Source organism: Cyrtonyx montezumae, unplaced genomic scaffold (genome assembly GCF_038088225.1).
Source record: "Cyrtonyx montezumae isolate F1298 unplaced genomic scaffold, pur_monq_1.0 scaffold_17, whole genome shotgun sequence".
NCBI classification, from domain to species: domain Eukaryota; kingdom Metazoa; phylum Chordata; class Aves; order Galliformes; family Odontophoridae; genus Cyrtonyx; species Cyrtonyx montezumae.
The window spans coordinates 29,978,158-29,996,202 of record NW_027071903.1 but is presented as its reverse complement, the minus strand read 5'-3'; the positions used below and the strand labels follow the sequence as shown (position 1 = coordinate 29,996,202).

At 48.3% G+C, this 18,045-nt stretch overlaps 1 protein-coding gene across 3 annotated transcripts in view; it reads left to right on the top strand.

Moving 5' to 3' along the window:
* AKAP13 (A-kinase anchoring protein 13) overlaps window positions 1-11,229 on the top strand; it is an 81,534-nt gene extending 70,305 nt beyond the window's left edge. For all 3 annotated transcript variants that reach the window (XM_065734005.1, XM_065734006.1, XM_065734007.1), the window contains 12 exons: window positions 116-364; window positions 1,689-1,765; window positions 2,723-2,904; window positions 2,989-3,071; window positions 3,411-3,590; window positions 4,219-4,383; window positions 6,120-6,190; window positions 6,683-6,727; window positions 7,748-7,798; window positions 8,309-8,755; window positions 10,218-10,530; window positions 10,717-11,229. In XM_065734005.1, the coding sequence (XP_065590077.1) occupies window positions 116-364; window positions 1,689-1,765; window positions 2,723-2,904; window positions 2,989-3,071; window positions 3,411-3,590; window positions 4,219-4,383; window positions 6,120-6,190; window positions 6,683-6,727; window positions 7,748-7,798; window positions 8,309-8,755; window positions 10,218-10,530; window positions 10,717-10,766 (1,913 nt within the window). In that variant the 3' untranslated portion in view covers window positions 10,767-11,229. The remainder of the gene's footprint in view (window positions 1-115; window positions 365-1,688; window positions 1,766-2,722; window positions 2,905-2,988; window positions 3,072-3,410; window positions 3,591-4,218; window positions 4,384-6,119; window positions 6,191-6,682; window positions 6,728-7,747; window positions 7,799-8,308; window positions 8,756-10,217; window positions 10,531-10,716) is intronic.
* Window positions 11,230-18,045: the final 6,816 nt, after the last annotated feature.

The following is an 18,045-nucleotide window of genomic DNA, read 5'->3' as shown; positions in this document are numbered from 1 at the left end:
GAGAATATTAAAAAGTTACAGTGCAGGAATCTGAGAGGGAGAAGAGGAAGGAAGGGAAAATAGGGATTTCCACGAGGATAAAATGAAATGGAAATCTTTCTCTCTTTGTTAAAAGAAAATGAAGTGGAACGTGAAGACTTGACTCAGTCGTTAAACCTTGTTAAAGACGTGATTGCCACCGTCAATAGCAAAGTCAGTAACTACGAAAAGAAAATACGCCTCGATGAGATTTACAACCGGACGGACAGCAAGTCCATCATGAGGATGAAGAGTGGCCAGATGTTTGCAAGAGAGGATTTGCGACATCGGAAGCTCATCCGAGATGGGCCTGTTTCACTGAAGAATGCAGCTGGACGGCTAAAGGGTAAGGCTTCCCTCTCTGGGCACGGATTGCTCCTCACACTGCTGTCTCCATTCTTCTGCTCTGAGAGCCTTTGACAGCAGTTTCAAATTGGACATGATTTATTTTGACGTTTTGGAAACAGGAAGTTTATGTATGTTTTCCAAGCTCCCAAGATTACTGACGGCTTCATAAGGTGGATGAAGCAAGTTATGTTGCTGTTGTGAAGTGCTGTGATAAGTACAGGCTGCATTTGTGTTTCTAAGTCATAAAAATGCACAGAAATGCCTACTTCTCTAGTGCAAAAAACACTTCAGAGCCCGGCGGGCAAGCAGCTGGTTCTGATCCTTTGGCTATTTCATGGTACTTCAGGTGGAGCAGAGGGAGATTTGAGAAGGACTTTTCTTGTGTATTTTCACCAGTTCCCCTCTTGCAGAGTGCACAGAAATTATGGTGATAAAGAATGGAGTCAAATGCTGACTTCTGCAAACCTCCTAGGACTTTGAGTTCGTTTTGCAGCTTTGATGAAAATTTGGTGGTTCTTTGATCCAGATCCTGTCTTCCTAAAGCAGAAGGGAAGGAATTGCCATGGGATGATTTCACTTTTTGGTTTGCTTCCTGTCTGTCACCAGATTTCCCAAGTACATAATACAGAAACTCTTTGTACTGAGGGATATGGGTGGGGTTTTATGCTGGGTAGTTGCTGTGCAGCTTTGTGCTCTGTCAGTTAGGAGACTTGGAAGGCTGTACGTGTACTTTGGGAAATGTTTGTATTCTGATTTAAAATCCTCTGTTTGCTCAGTGCCGTGCTTCCTTCCCCCATGAAGGAAATGTCCTGCATCTGATGCTGGGCTCTGTCAGCTCCCCTTGGAGTTAGCAGGAGTTTTACTTGTCTGCTGGCAGAGTTAGTGGTGGCTCCTGAAGTCACTATTTCCTGGAAAGAAACTGCAGCTGACAGATGTTGCTGTTGCACAATAATTTACACTCCCCAAACTACTCATTGAGCAAGACATAAAACCCCAAACTTTCTGTGCTGATACTTTGCTCACAGGCTAAAATATTGATTGCTTGAAAAAACAGTTCTGTTCAGTGTCTCCAGCTTTGGCTGCTATGCCATCTCCTACCTGTGGACAACTCATGGCTGGAGAGCAGCCCTCCCTCCCAGGGAGGTTCCCAAGGCAGCTCTGCACTGCACAGCCCTTCCAGCAGCTGACCAGGAGTTGAGCAGCACTGCAGGCTGATCCCAGACCAGCCCTCGTGCTCCCCTGTGTCCAGTGATATTAAAAGATGAATCTGCTTAGGAGTGTGCTGCGTGATAATACAGCACCGGTGTATTTTTTTGTTGCAGAAGTCCAGGCTGTGCTCCTCTCTGACATTCTCATATTCCTTCAGGAGAAGGACCAGAAGTATGTCTTTGCCTCACTGGTAAGGCTTCAACCTTTTCTTTTCTTTTGCTTTTCTGCATGAGGGTCCCTTGGTATGTGTTATGCAGTGGAGCCAACTGCTGCCTGCTAAACAACTTCGTTTTCCTGCAGTGCAGTCTCCTAAATGTCAAGGCACACTGACCTTCTACAGAAAGTCTGGTACCTAGCTAGGTCTGTTTGGACTTGTAGACACGGTTCAGACTGGCTAAACCATGTGTCCTTTCATCCCTCGGAATATTTTGAAAGTTGATAATCCACTATTCCAGTTCCATCAGGGCTCTATACAGAAAGAGCTGAATTGCACAGAAGTCCTGCTAGTGATTGCTGCCAAGTCAGCCAAGTGTAGCATCCTGGAAAATGTACAAAGGCACCCACACGGCAGCAGTGGGATATTTTAACTCAGGCAGGTTGATTACACAGAGACCATAGCACACAGTGAGCACCCTCTTATGTACAAGTCTTGTCCATCTCAGGAGCCCACTGTGAGCTTCTGAGAGCAGGCAGGGTTTTGTGGGATTTGAAAATAAGATGTTATTCCATCCTAGGGTGAGACTGTGAAGATAATATATGTGAAGCAGCTGTTAGCAAGCTCCACTACGTGTAAGGGGCTGTAATATTCATGACAGATTCAAGAGTGTGGGCAGGAGGAGATGAGATCAAAGGTCTGCTGGGCATAGGGCAAAACGTGGTAGAGTTTTCAAAACCACCACCTCCATTTTAAATTACTTCCCTGTTGAAATGAACCAGAGTGAAATTGCTTTTCCTCCAGGAGTGATGGAAGAAAGCAAGCTCTTCTCTGTTTTGTGACCACAGCAAAATGCTTTACTTTCTAACTAGCCAGTAGCTTCAAAAAATACTTACATCCTGAGTGTTAGCTGTATTGGTAGTGGGACCTTTTGAGTGCTAGTTCATTTCCAGGTTCTTTTGCCCCTCCTCACCCATTTCTTTCCATCTGAAGGACCAGAGATCCACTGTGATCTCTCTGAAGAAGCTGATTGTACGGGAAGTGGCTCATGAAGAGAAGGGTTTGTTCCTGATCAGTATGGTTGCGAAAGATCCTGAAATGGTGGAAGTGCATGCCAGCTCCAAAGAAGAGCGAAACGGTTGGATACAGATCATTCAAGACACAATAAGTACCATGTAAGCTACCAAGCTGTTCTGGAAGGGTGAGCAATGCACGGGATCCTGTTCTGATAGTCATGGAGATGTGTCTCTCTTGTGCAGGGATAAGGATGAGGACGAAGGAGTCCCTTGTGAGTCTGAATTTGAAAAGAAACTGTCAGACACACGGATCAGAGCGCTGAAAGGTGAGGAGCTGCCCAGGACAGAAGGGCAGAGCTTGAAAAAAAAATTGAGACGTTTACACCACTTGTTGCATTGGGTTTTGTGACCCTTTGTATGTGCTTAGTTGAACTCTTTCAGAGGATCCTGCACCCAGCAGAGTTGCAGTCCTGGTTTGCACCTCCCCTTGCTCGTGGCTCGGTGCTTTGTGCCTGCTGCATGTTGTCACTGTGCAGGATTGCAAGGGGCAGAGCTGTGTCACCACGTTCCACTAGATGGGGCCAATATCTCAAAAATTGCTCTCCTTCCTTCCCAAAGCTTTTCTTTTCAGTCTTCATTCCTTTTTTTTCTGCTCACCCCCACAGAACAACTTCAGCAGAAGGACAGGCAGATCTTCCTCTTGATGGAGGAAAAGGCCAAAATCTTCAGTGACATGGCAGACTCCTCTATGCAAGAGGACGTGCCGGGTTCCAGACTGCTCTTCAGAGCCAACACTGAGGAAGCACCAAAAGGAGAGGCCCTTTTGAAAACTGCAATAAATGAAGGTGAGCAACGTCAGCGTGGCACTAAACAGCACTCTCACCTTCAGTGAATCCCTTGGTTCTCAAGCACAGTGTTTACAGGGGAAGCCTGTTTGTTCCCAGTGAATGAATGTCAGCATAGATAAGAGATACTGCTGCTCATGGTGCTGTGTCAGGGACAGGTAGTGAGGCTCATGAGAGGAAGCAGATATTGATAGCTGTTGAAGGAAGGCACAAGGATGTCTAAACACAGAGAACAACCTTGCATTGAATCTGAGCTGAGGTCAGGGATAGCCCACGTTTTCACCCTTGTCTGAAATATGGACTGTGATGTCTTTCACTGTGCTTTGGGCTCAGCAAGGTTTGAGGGGACTCTAATTCCTGCCAGCATTCAGAGTCCCTGCAAGGAACAAGCAGTCTGTTGGCAAATGCAGGGTTGGATGAAAACTCATGCAACTTTACAGTGTGTTTTTTGGAAAGAGAGAAAATTATTAAATGCTGTTGTGAGTTTTTGTAGGGAAGGCACATGTTGCTCATGTCATTGTAGATACAGGTTTTCTTAGTGTAGGAAAACATATGAAGATAGAGATGGAAATAGCTCAGAAGCCTGAGGTGGTCTGTAACAGAGAGACTGCTGATTTTATCTTCTCAGTGGAACTGCTGCAAGACCTGATCAACAGCAACCTGGACAGCACCCTCGTGCAGCAGCTCAGTGGTGCTGCCATTGACGAAGAAGGAGGAGTTGGCCCCATCTCTCTTCCTAAAAGGGCAGAAACTTTTGGAGGATTTGACAGTCACCAGATGAACGCCTCCAAGGGTATGTAGCTACACGTTCCCACAGCAGCATTTCTTAATGATGTTTAATGTCATCCTGTCCTGTTGCTTCTGAAGGACTCCAGCAGATGGTCTGGTTGGTTTTCTCTACTCTTCTGCAATGCTAGTAGATAGATTAAATATCAGATTAAGAAAAAGGATACAGGTGAAATGGTAGTTGAGAACTGCTGGCTTTGTGAAGATTAAACATCTGAACTCTTCACTCCCATCTATTTTCTCTCTAAGTCGTCTTTCCTGCTTTACTTCCATGCTGCTCACAAGCATTTGGCTTCATTACAAAGTACCTTCTTCACGTTATTCTTACTGCAGTTCTGTTCTTCATCCTTCAGTTACCTTCCAACAGGAGACTGCTGCTGTTGCCTTTGTGAATGGATGCTGATACTGCTGTATCAAGCACCTTCCTCTGTCTATACTCTCTGCGTTTGTGTTCCACATACACCCGCATGTCTTATTCCTGCAATTAAGTCTCTCCCAAGCAAATGAGTGAATATTCATTTTAGCTGCACAGTTGGCTGCTTCCCAGTGCTCTCTTTCTTTCCCCTAGTCATCAGAAACTTCCCCGTCCTCAAATTCCTTTCTCTGTGGTCTCTCTCATGCTCCCAATACAGCCAGTTTTGCTGCGTTAGTGTCTGTCTCAGCACTGGGATGTGGGACCTCGTCTGACCTTCTGCATTAAAGGAGCAGTGTTAGCTCCAGACAGTCAGACATGAGAACTATGTAGAGATTTTCCCGGCTATTGGAGAGCTGCAAAGCTCTCAACAGGCCTTGTCATCATCGTGACAAATGTATTCACGCTGAGGGCTGGAGGGGGTTGGTTGTTGAGAGCTGGGCCTCTTTTTGTTGTAGTGATGAATGAATGAGACAACCTCAGGCTGTTCACTGCCCAGCTCTCTCCCCCCACCATGCTCTCTGTTGCTTGGTTTTTTTTTTGTTTGTTTTGTGATTTTATTTTTATTTCCCCTAAAAACACCCTCTTTTGAATTAGACTGCAGTTCAGTAGTTTTAGAGTCTTGGGAGATGTTAGGAAAATAAAGCATGGCTTGTTTGTTCAGCTGTGGAAGGTCCCGTGGTGAACTGTAGCAAAAACAGGTCTGTTAGGAGGGTGAGGGTCAGCCCTTAGTAGCAAAGTCTGCCTTGGAAAGGTGGTGGGAGGAGAGATCCACGATGGCTGCAGCCCTCCTGGCCCCACGAGGCCATGATAGGAGCTGTGCAGGGAGAAGCTAGACAGAGATGGGCAGTGTCCCTTCAGAGATGGAGATTTCTGATGACTACTGAGGACTTGTTAGCATAAAATCACACAGCAGTATTGCACAGCAATCTAACCCAGCTGTGAATTGCATTTGGACAGAGAAGCATTGAAACTGTAACTGCAACAATGCACTCTGAGATTATACTGTTATTTTTTTCCATCTGCTTTTGTTCTGCCTCATGACTTCTTAGCCAGTGTGGGGAATTCTTGTGCAGAAAGCATTTCGAGGGCTAGACAGAACACAAGTTAAAGGTGTATGTCAGATTTATCAGGACGCTGTTTGAAAACAAAGTCAATCTTCATCTGAATTCACACGTTCAGTGCATGAAGGAAGCAAACACATTTGGTTAAAGTCTGAAGAGCTCTGTGACACATCTCAGTTGTCCATATGAAATTTCTCAGACACTAGAGAGTTCATCTGTGGCTTAAGATGCTGAATAAGCAATGCCAATGCTGCCTTCTTGCTTTAGGTGGAACAAAGGATGAAGGAGATGATGCTCAGGACCTACGGAGAACTGAATCAGATGGTGTTTTAAAGAAGGTATTGCATGGTTTATCTGTGGTACTGCTCTAAGTTCAGGGGAGTGATGATGATTCAAGTCTTGAAAAAGGCCTGAATTTGTTGGCAAGATGGATCCTAATAATTTAAAGAAAAATTGGAAGTATGGAGTCCAAAACACTGCTGTAGCTAAAATCCTGACTTGAGAACCATTTCAGATGAGTAGTATTCCTTTGTGGCAGAGGTTGTGCCATCTGTCTGCAGATCAGCTGAAGCATGTGTTTAATTGTACATCGTTACTGACATGACAAGGTCACACAGAACCTTGCACCTCTTCTTGCTGTGGATCGATTCATCACGTAACTCCAAAGGATACCTAATTAAATGTGATTTGGTGCCTGAAAATATACATGAATCATCCCAGAATTGAATGTGGGGGGGAGGGGGGTTAATGTGTCTGTCCTTAGTTCAGCTTCAGAACACATTTGTTGTGATTTCTCATTTGTCCTCATATTAAGTGTGTTCTTTTCATAGGCTGGAAGTGCTAACCTGATGCTCATACTGAAAAGGAACAGCGAGGTAAGAATCGATCTTGTTGCTGTTTTCTTCGTTGTAATGATAAGTGAATTTGTCTCAATAGGTGATAATGTAGAAGAAAATACATTGCTGTAGCTGGAGCACATGTAGGCTTTTAAATAGATTCAGCTGAACCCACTATGTCGTTTATTTGTTTAACCTTGGATGTTCAGACAGGGAATTTGCTAATTGTCATCTGCTTGCCAGCGGGATGATATGTGCTGATTATAGGCATCAGGGGTTAATTACCACTAGGATGTGCAGGACTGTATATATTGTGCATCTGCAGACAGAGGGAGTTTAATTTTATGTTGCAGGTGCAGTGATTTGGGGCAATTAGATTTCTATTCTCCCTTTGATACACATTCATAACTCCAATTAGCGTTAAAGGCACAGTGAGAAGCTGCTCTCTTAACACTGGCTATCTCACCAACATTGCAAACTCCACTGTGTTTTTTTCTTCTTATTCTGTGGTTTTTTTTCTTCTTCTTTGGTAGGTGAATATATGAGATTCAGAGAATTTTTTAGCTGGACTAAACATACATTTTGGGCTAGGACATCACTCCTAAGTGGCTTGCTCTTGGCCGTGTGGTGTTGCACCAAGTGTTTGCATGTATCTGTTTTCTGGGAACCTTCATGAATGTACCTGCTGTATTTATGTTTCTGCTGCACTGCAGTTTTCCTATGAAATGACAAAGAGGACTTGGACAGATCAGCCAGGGTGAAAGAGGGCAAATATTACATATTCGTTTTCTTTGCCTCCATGGCTGTGGATGGATTGTTCAGTGGGTCCCCACTCTGCTGATGGCAGTGAGGACAGTAACACCAGGCACCCCTGGGAGGTGTCTAAGGGAGGGATACCAGGGAATGGGAGAATTGCTGCAGGTGAGTGAGAAAAAAGAGGGTGTAGAGGGTTGGCCGTGCAACTTGGACTCAGCAGAGGATCACAGTGGAAAAGGAAGGTGCTTTTTTCGTGCCCTGGCACCAAGTGGAGTCTAATAGCAGTATGCTGTTTTCTTGCAGCAGGTCCTCCAAAGTGTTACCAGCCTCCGTAAGCTTCTTAATGCACTGCAGGTATGTTGCCCTCTTATTCTACTTCTGCATGCTGCTTGCCTGAACCATGCAGTGAGCTCTGCCTGGAGCCCTCTTTCTAGGCCGAACAGGCTCAGCTCCCTCAGCTTTTCCTTATAGGAGAGGTGCTCCATCCCTCTGAGCATGTTTTGTGGCCTCTTCTAGACCTGCTCTGACTGCTCCATGTCTTCCTTGTGTTGGGTGCCCTGTGCCTGGACACAGTCCAGAAACCCTTCCGCACCCCTGCGTGGCCCAATGCCCTGTGGCAGCCTTGCATTCAGCCTCCCAGCACAGCAGCAGTAATCAGCTGCTGCCTGGCCCACTGCTTCCATTTAGGAAACTCCAGCTGGAGGTTTAGACCTGGACCAGCAGAGCTGCCACTGCGGTGTCCTCAGCTGCGTGCTGAACGTGGAAGGAAACGATGCAGTTCAGTGACGCCTTGAGCTGCTCAGATACAGGAGCTGCTCGCTGTGGTGAGGGCCCTGTGGTGACGTCTCCCTCCTTCCCTCGCAGGGAGTTGTCCTCCAGCAGGACACCTACATCGAGAGCCAGAGGTTGGCCTTGAGTGAGAGGGCTCTGTCCCGAGGCTTCTCCCGCCCGCCATCGCTGCTGGAGCAGGAGAAGCAGCGCAACCTGGAGAAGCAGCGCCAGGAGCTCGCCAACTTGAAGAAGCAGCAGGCCCAGTACCAGGAGGAGAAGCGGAGGGCAGAGAAGGAGCGCGAGGCGAGGGAGAAGAAGCTGTCAGAGCTGGAAGTCACACTGGCCAAGAGGGAGGAGGAGATCCAGAAAGGGTGGCAGGAGCTGGAGTGCAGGCAGGAGGAGCTGCAGCAGTTGAAAACCTCCTACCAGTCTGAAATGGAGAAGCTTCTCATTAAGCAGAAGCAGCTGGATAAGGAGTGGGAGCAATTCAAGGACATGGAGCGACAATCTCAAATGTGGTTGGAGCATGATGACAAACAGGTAAATGCTGCCACAGGGGGCTGTGCTCTGCTGGGAGCTCCCAGCCAGCTGCCTTCCCCTGTGGCACCAACTGCCCGGCCCCAGCCCAGCCCCAGCTATGCGAGGCCTGATACTTAAAGCTGGCTCTTTCCTTACACCTCAAAAGCCACTGAAGTATTGCTGCTGAGCTCTGCTTGCTTCCTGGCGCCTCTGTTTGGCAGAGACACGTGGGGAGGATGTGCTGAGATGTCTGAAGGGTTGCCTTTCACATTCACCCCACGCAGGTTTGGCTTTGTGAAGCACTGAGGGGGGTGAAGATTTGTTCTCAGAAACAGCCCAAATGTTGCTACTCACTTGCACTTTTTGGCTTAGGATGGCCCTGTAAAGGCCTTCCTTTTTGTGGATTGTGAGCTTATGTATTCCTCCACAAGTGTTATCTAGCAGAGAAGGACACTGTCTCTGTCCTAAAGAGGCCAGACATCTGCAGTCTGGATGTGGCCCAAAGGTCACTTACTCTGGTGTGAGAAGCTTCTGGTGTAGGACTGTCCAGAGCTAAAAAGTAAAACACAGATCCTGTTCTGTGCTGGACATTTTTTAGCACGCTGGGAAGAGCACACTTCAGTTTGCAAAACATGGGCTGAGTTTGAACCTTAAGCTGGCTGCTGAGTGTTTGTTTGTTTATAACTCCCTGATTTCAAATGCAATTTGCTTAGAGCTGGAACAAAATTAGCTTGTAAATGCTGGATTGCGGAACTGAAATTATTTTGGGTGCCTGAATGGACTAATTGCAGAGCTCAGCTGCAAGCTCAGTAAAGCTAATCACCCGGGGAGTGCCTGCTCCCTCCCAGTCCCAGCCCTGGTCAGGCCAGGAGCACACAGCACAGCTTCCTCAGCATCCATCAGTGTGCTGGGGCACGGGTGCCATGGGAGAGGCTGAGAGGTAGGGTAACTGAGGGCTCAGGATCAAGGGGAGGAAGCACCTTCTCGTGCAGGCATCTCACTGACACTTCAGAGCTATTAATAGAGGGCTTGGCGAGGCTCTGTTGAACTGTTTTTGATCTTCCCTTTGAATGCAAGGGTTCAATTACACCTCGAGACAGATGTTAGAAAAATCAGGGCAATGTTTTGCTTTCATCTTTCTCTTGGGAAGGCTTCCTTTGCCACATGCCTGGCTGGTGCTGCCTGCTGCCCGGAGAGGCACGCTCCCCTTGGCCTGCTGCCACCACCCGTGTGTGCCAGCAGCACTGGCTGAGTCGTGGTATGGAGATCTTAGAGAAGGTTTGCCCTTGGCTTGTTGATGTTACATGTGGGAGTAAAATGTACTGGAGCGTTACTCTGTATGCATCACCTGTCTTAGAAAGGGCCTTGCCTGGATGGCTCTGTGATGGGGCTGGTGTTCTCTGTGAGTGGTCTTCAGACTCCGCACTACTGTCTTCGGTGCACCAGCAAGTTTCACGCTTGTTTCTTTCCTTTTCTTTTATAGGTGTCAAATCAACACGAGAAACTTGCGAGGGTTTGCACCCAGTCGAGCTTCGAAGGCACTTCCAAGCAGAAGAGCCCCTCGTGCCCTAAGCAAGGGCACTCTGAGGCAGAGCTGTCTGTCTCCCCCAAAAGGAACAATCTTTCAAGGACAAACAAAGAGAAGAGCACTTCCCATTTGCTTAGCATGACAAACCTGACTAACAAGGCAGCTGAGGAGCAGCCCCAGATGCCTGCCCGCCTCTTCGGTTTATCCAAGCCAAAGGAAAAGAAGGAAAAGAAGAAAAAAGGCAGGGGGCATCGCTCCCAGGAATCCGGTGAGTGTCGGGAGGTCACAGATGTGTTTTTAGGTTCAGTGAGCTCACTGGGAACTGGACATCTTTCAAGGTCCCCAAAGGACTGGGCAGAGAACAGGGTTCCCACATGGTCTGAAGGGAGTCCCACTCTGCTTGCTATATTGCTGTATTCCCATAGTGATTCCCACTTGTTTCTTTTTCCCTCAGATTCTCATTCATTGGAAGCACCTGCAGAGGGTGAGGAGATCTTTTGCTGAGTGGGGACAGCTCCATTGGTCACTCTCAGTGTTCGTACAGAGGACGTCTTCGAGCCCGATCCACAGCACAGTGTTGGTGCCTGCACCCGACAAGCATCTGGAGGTTTTCATTAAAATGTTCTGAATGTTTATAAAGTGGTGGGAAAGAGCCTCTTTCCTTGGGTTTGCGTGAATGGTCACCGCAGAGGCTTCCTGCACAGCAATTGTACCATCTCCCTGTGCAAACCTGGATTCAAGTCGGTTGGGACGGATGTTTGCAGTCTGCACGTACTGCTAAGGGATGAGAGAACATAGCCTTAAGGGGTCTGTGCCTTCGTATTCCCCTTTTCTGGGGAAGGTAACCAAAACCAAGCATTCAGAAAAAGATTAGGACTCTACAAATGGTGCGTACACACTGGCATATATAGATATACTGCACATACCCATCTCTGTGTCTGTGTATCTGCTGGGATATGCTGAGGTCTGTGCAGCCTCAGCCCGCGGGGATAGGTGACACCTGATGACTTTCAGGGTGTGTGTAGGTGTCACATACCTTGCCCGCACTGCCCCGGCTGTCACACGCCTGCTTGCACGCCCCTTGGTGCTCGTGGCATGGGTGCTGGGTTTCAGCAAGGTACTGCACGGCAGGGAAGAGTAACAGTGTTCAGAAATAAGATTGAAAATACTTCTAAAAGATTTATGTGGGGCAGAGGAGTTGTGTGTCAGACTTCTTCCAGAATCAAGCAGAATTTGGGTATATTTAAAGTGATGGAGAAAAGAGAAACTGGGGAGGCTTGGAAGGCAGCCCGAGGAAGCCAGGGCAGAAGGTCGTCAAGTAGGAATAATGCCAAGCAGCTTTTCTTGAGCACTCTCTTGGAGCTACAGCTCACTCTTTGCATAAAGATTTGTTTTGCCGGGATCTGTTTCTCCGTTCTTTGACATCCTTCAGACAAAGCCTGATGGCTTAGAGGAGAGGTGACTGGAAATGTGCTTTGAGGGACCTTGGTTCTGTTATTTGTGTTTTCTTTCCTCCACTCTTTGCGTTACCGCTAGGCTTCTGTTGCTCTGGATTTTGCCAGCTTCTCCAGCTTGTTTCTTAAGGCAGAGCAACAGTGATTTCAGAGCACGTTGGTGAGATAGGTCAGAGCAGAGTGAACTCTGGGAGGAGAAGGTATTGCATGGACAACGGCGCTGTGCAGCAGGCCCAGAGGCCGACGTGCCACGTGCCTGTTCTCCGTGTGAGCGCGTCCACGGCTCTGCCACCCTCAGCAGAAGGGGAAGGTCTGAAGATGGCTCTCACTGCAGAATCGTGGAATGATTTCACTTGGAAGACCTCTGGCATCATCAAGGCCCATTGTTGGCCTAGCACTGCCACTGCAGCAGCGTATGACAGCTGTTCGTACAGCTGTGGAGTACAGCATGGAAGAGGAATGCAGCAAGCCACTTCTGTTCCCTGCCTCAGACCCTCTGAGGTCAGTTGGCCGAGCGGATCTCTGAATGGTGACAGGACTTTATCAGCTCCAAAGTAACTCAAAGGTCTGCTCCGATGCTGCCAAGTGCATTTCCTTCCCTACCACTTCTGCTTTAATGAACAAAAAAACCCCAACCAAACCCAAAACCACACGACACAACCGTTCTTTAGTTGCACTGCTGTTTGATTTCGCTTCTCCCGAGCTGGGAACACGCAGCAGCACTGCAGGTGGGGATGCCCCGGCGGTGCGTGCTGCAGGAGCCCTGAGCTGCCTGCCTGCTGGGAAGCTCTCTCAACTACTAAAATGCAAAGGAAAAAAAAAGAAGAAGAAAAGAAAAAGCAAAGGAAGAAAGGAAAAGCGGTTGAGATTTAATTTTATTTTGCTTTTTTTTTTATTTTTTAATGTTATATTTGGTGCTCGTTCTTAATTGCAAGCAGGGCTTGCAGAATTATTTATCTTTCTGTTTATTTGAAAGAGTTCTTTTTTTAAAAGAAGTTTACTTGGTTTTATTTTTTTATTTTGCTTTGGTTTGGGGGTGGCTTGGTTTTTTCCTTCCCTTTTTTTTTTTCTTTTTTTTTCCCATTTTGTTTTGATTTTCTTACCAAGACATTGGTAAGCCCGGCGTTCTGATCTCCCTGGTTCCTACCCAACCAGGCTTTGGGCAGTACCATGCCCAGCATGACACGATTTCAACTGAGAGCTTTCTGTAGGGCAGACCATCTTTGGGCCAGAGAAGTCTGGGAAGGGAATCAGTGACTTCAGGCAAGAGTCCTCCTACCAGCTCTTCTTGTTGGTTAAATATTTTCCTTAGGTTTTCTCATGCTTCTTGGAGGCAAAGGGAGAGCAAAGCACAAGGTCCTGCAGTGCTGCGAGGGCCTGGGTTGATGTCCGGGCGGATCTGGGCAGCTCCTCTTGGCTGGAAGTGTTGGTGTTATCTTCTCAACAAGAAGAGTGCCCATTCAACAGCTGAACTGATCTGAGCATTCCCTGGAGTCTGTAATAGCCTTTGCCAGTCTGAGCTTTTCTTCTCATCCCGGTGTGTTTTCCCCAGCACTGCTTGAAGTCACAAAGCAGGAGAGCATCTTGTAGCTCTGAGAAGAGCCTCAGCAGGGAGACCCAGGGCAGCAGGGCTGAGTCTGCCTGGTTTCAATCCCTCTTCTGAGCTGTGCAATCCCAAGCGAGCACCCAGGGCCCTCGCAGAAAATAGCTGTCATCTCTGAAGGTCTGGTTGTCAAAGGTGCTGTGGGTTTGAATCAGAACTGTCCTGAAGGGAAATAGTGCACATCAAAGCTGTTTGTGTCTGACATCCCGGTGGGCAGGCCTCTGTCCCTGGAGGATGTGCACTGCTACATGACTCACTTTATTTGGAGTGAAGCCTTTACTCCCACACTGCTTCTTCCTTCTGTTACCTTTAGGAAGGTGAGAACTTGTTTTTACCTCTTCAGCCTTTTGTTTTTTCCCCTCTCAGGTTTTCTTTGGAAATGCTTGGCATAGGTTCCCAGAGTCTGATTTCCTCTCTGATCCCTGCAGGTTGCCTAAGGTTGTCTGCCAGACTTACAGTCCCACTTTTACAGCACCTTTTTTCCCATCTTTAAAACCACGTTTGCTTCAGTTCCAGACCTGGCAGGTGCTGAGAGCATCTTTCTCCTTCAGCCCAACCCGAAGCTGGGTTTGGTTCCCAGAGCCTTGATCCCCCTCAGGGAACCCAAACCTCCTCATCCTGTGTGGGGTTCGTGGGGCACAGCTTGGCATTGTCTCAGATGATGTACAGAGGTGGTCAGTGTGAGCCAGGAGCACCAGGAGAGCCTGGGAGCTGTAGGTGCAGGACTCGGTGCACGTGTGTGGGGTTTGCCTTAGTTTCTTTCCAATGATGTGATCATCTCGGCGTGTAACTTCCTGTCAGTGTGATGCCTTAAAGCACTTTAATGGAACTGGTTGTGTCACTTTCAAGTTCGGTTACATGGAGACAATCAGCTGTGTAATTGCTTTCCCCTCTGCATGCCCAGCACGGCCAAGCTGCACAGAGCAGTGTTCCCAGCACCAGCCTGCCCTTGTTCTGGGAGGGGACGAAGGGCCACGCGTTGTGTATCGGTATTAGACCAAAGTGGGTGTGAATGTGACTGCGGTCCCAGTGCAGGCAGGGTGAGCCCGTTCCCCGTGGGAGAGCCCAGCAGTCATTTGCCCACGAAGCCCCCTGGCCTCGCACCATGGCACTTAGGTGCAGGCACCAGGAGTGGAGCAGTTGGCTTCTGATGGCCCCACGCCACCACCCTCCTCCTCCTCTTCCTCAGTGCCATGAGCCTGAGCAGGTTTGTATGGCCTTCCAAAGGCAAGAGCATCTGCAGGGCCTGAAGTCTTTGCACCTGCCTTGCTGCATTAGGAGATCTCAAAACCCAGTCCTGCCCGTTGCCACCGGGTCTGGAGAGGTTCATCAGGGACACCAAGGAGGCTGTGTAGGGTGTCAGGCACGGAGCAAGGGAGGAATGGGCAGGGGGCACAGGAGAGAGCATCTGCTTAAATCCCACAAAACATTCCTCGTTAACCAAAACTCCGGAAGTTACTCTGCCTGCTGGCCAGGTTTGAGAATTGGGCATAATTTAAGGCACCCTTTTAAAGAAAAAATAACCCCCTCCCCTACTGCTCCTAACTCTTGCGTCAGAAGGGGCAGCGATCAGCAATGAGTTCTCGATCTGACGATGCAGCAAAGCTTTAAAGATAGGCGAGCTGAACTGGAGACACCTCTGGCTCCTGGGTCACGGGAAGCACAGCGCTGGCTCGCGGCCCACCCGCATTCTGGGGGCTCACTGCCTTTCCTTCCACACACGTCTCATTGAACACTGATGCTTACCCAAATATATTCTGCTTCCTTCGCTTGGGGGGCGGTGGGGCAGGATGACGGTCACTGCTTGGCATACAGCTCTGAGCTTTGTGTGTATTTAAGCCGTCTACAGGTATCAATCGTTTCCATGCTCTCAAGTATTATACTGTTCTCTCTGTCCATATCAAACAGTGACTCAAGGAGACAAGTTAGGTCCAGTTCAGCTCGCCTACGGTTAAAGCTCAGCCTGGCGTTTATTTTGTACTAATACAGAATGCACTTGAGTAATTCCGGGAGCGTCAGGAGGTGTATTACAACAACCCGATATACCTCTGCTTTTGGTTTGTTTCTTAGGGAAAAAAAAAAAAAGAGAAAAATATAATGCTTTGCATTTTCATGTGGAACCCAAGAAAGTTTAAAAAAAAAAAAGAAGAAAAAAAAAGGAAAAAAAAAGTTAAAAAGGAATTTTTTTTTAAAAAGAGGGTAAAACCTAATTGCTGTATGTTTATTTGTAATTATGTAAAAAGTTGAGCAGGTTATTGACTGTAAAATTCCTCAGTTTTTCTGTAACTTGCCAGAAACCATTAGGTTTTGTAACGAGCTTTTATTTATCTTCCTTTTTAGTTATCGGCATCAACCTCTTGTAAAGTCATTTTTCCTCTAAATAAATTTGATTTTAAGTCTGAGTTTTCTGCCTGGTTTCCTCCCACCCCTCTGGTATTCCTGCTGTTGACTTCGTGGCACAAGGGAGTGAAGGAATAAGTGCAGCCCTTCCTGTAATCAAAGGTTTGCATGACTCTTATCACCAGGGCTCCTCCATGCACCCATTGGACCCATTAATCTTCTCCTCTTTGAAGATGTACCTTCTGCTGAAGGGTCGCAGCGATGCTCAGCTCTTTTTCTCCCACCCACTCTCTTTCATCCTTGAACAAGAAGAGGAAGTGTCACGGCCATTTCATCTCCCAGGCAGGCTGCTAGCACCGGGACAGCCGGCAGGTGGTGGCTGCACACCCTCTTAGCTCTGCGGTTTCTGTCACCCCCTGAATGGTAAAGGGATGAGTTAGCTTTGCCATTGAAGGCACCTGGGTTTTGTTAATTAGTTAGAAGGATGTTAAACCCTGCAAGGTGTTGATTTGTTTAGGGTTGGAACGCGTTTCAATTAAGGGGAAGATAATACTCAAGTGCTGATCCAAAAGATGTCGCTTTGACTATTTTAATCTACGCATGCAAAAATAAAGAGCAGTACAGATACTGAGACCAGAGACGAAGCCTTTGCTGGACGTGGCTGCCAGTGCCCATCCCTGTGCCTTCCTTTCACCAAACGGCCGATTCCTGCCAGGTGCATCTTCGTATCCAGGCTGATGAGCCTAATTAGGCAGGAGTTTAATTAGAGCACTGAGTCATTAGCAGAGCCCTGTGGGAAACCCCAGTGAGCTCAGGAGGGCCCTAGCTCTGCAGGGAGCAGCGTGGGCAGAGGAGGGGGCTGGACCCACAGGCCCTGGGAAGCATCCACCCGTCTGAGTGCATGTGTCTGCTCTGCACTTCCTCCAGTGACCCAGAAGAGGATAACTGGAATTTATGTCTCGCTGCAGGAGCAGCACCTGCCCCACACTGCCGGGAACTGACGGCACTCGCTCTTTGAGAGCAGGAGGATCCTACAGCGTTTGCTCTGGACAGGGGATGTCAGGAGGGACGGAAGGACACGCAGGAGAGCCAGGATCCGTGCACTGGAGCCCACTCCCCAGCAGCATCTGGAGGAGGCTGTGGGTGTGTGCAGAAGGTTCCCCGTGTGAGATGCAGGCACTGGCGGTGCAGCGCACGCCGAGGAGGGGAAGTGAGATGTGCGGGCGCTGACAGTGTGAAAGCCAGGCTCTCTTCTGCTTGGTTGGATTTGTTGTTCAGATGAGAAACATGAATGGCTTGGGTGGGCTCCAAGCTCGCGATTTCGGTTAGGAAGTCAGCAAAAATAATGATCAAGTAGGTCACGCCGCTGCGAACAGCGCTGATGGTTTTGCACAGCAGACGATGACATTAAATAAGGAGGTCGTGATGTGGAAAGAAAGAGGGAAACTGTAACGGGACGAACAAATCAGGCTCTGCCTTCACTCAGGGGGAGCCTCCAGCAGCCACACCCAGTGCGTGGCACTGGAACAAGAGGGATTCACCCCGTTTAAAATTCCCCGTTGGTTGCAGGGAATTGATGGCAATGGTATCTGCTGCTCCTGGAAATACAACTGCAACTTATGGGAGCTTCGCCCCCCTTCAGAGGCTGAAGTGCTTTGGGTTTATGTGAAGGGAGAAGGTGTATGGGGAATGGAGAACAGCTTGCCCTGGGAATAACGCAGGGAGGATGCACGATGCTGGGCAGTAATTAATTAACGTGCAGGGGAAGAAGACAAGCCAAGGACACAGGACTTCAGTGCTCTGTATAGACATGGGTGAAACTGAGACCACATTGGCTGGCTGGAAAAAACATTTATCCATTCCAAGAACGTGTCTAAAAGGCCAGCAAAATGCCAGAGCCAACCTCTGTATGGATGTGGGGCTTCCTCAGACACCGGAGGTATTAAATCACCAGCTACTCTGCTTTTAATTGACTCCAGTGAAAAAGAGCGAATGAGCTCAGATGATAATTCCCCGCAGGGATTCGTTGCACAATAGTATTATTTCAAGGGCAGCTGGGGTCTTGCTCAGAAAACGTGTTTAAAAGCCAACAAGGCACTCTGAATCTCATTTAAATAAGAGATAGGAGCCTCGGCTTGTTGTCCCTGGGGAAGGTCTGTCACTGGGGAAGGAGGTCTGAGACCTGGCCTAGGGGCCTGGGAGAGGTCTGCACCCAGCTCCTGCTCCCTGCTTTTCCCTCTGCTCTTCTCCAAATGCTTTGGGAACCAAATCCCAGCTCCAGAGTGGGGCTGAAAGGCAGCTGGGCAAGAGCTGGATCTCTGCATGCGGGGGTCATCTCTGGGCTGGGCTCCCGGCTGCTCTGGGACCTGAACCACCCCCAGAAAGG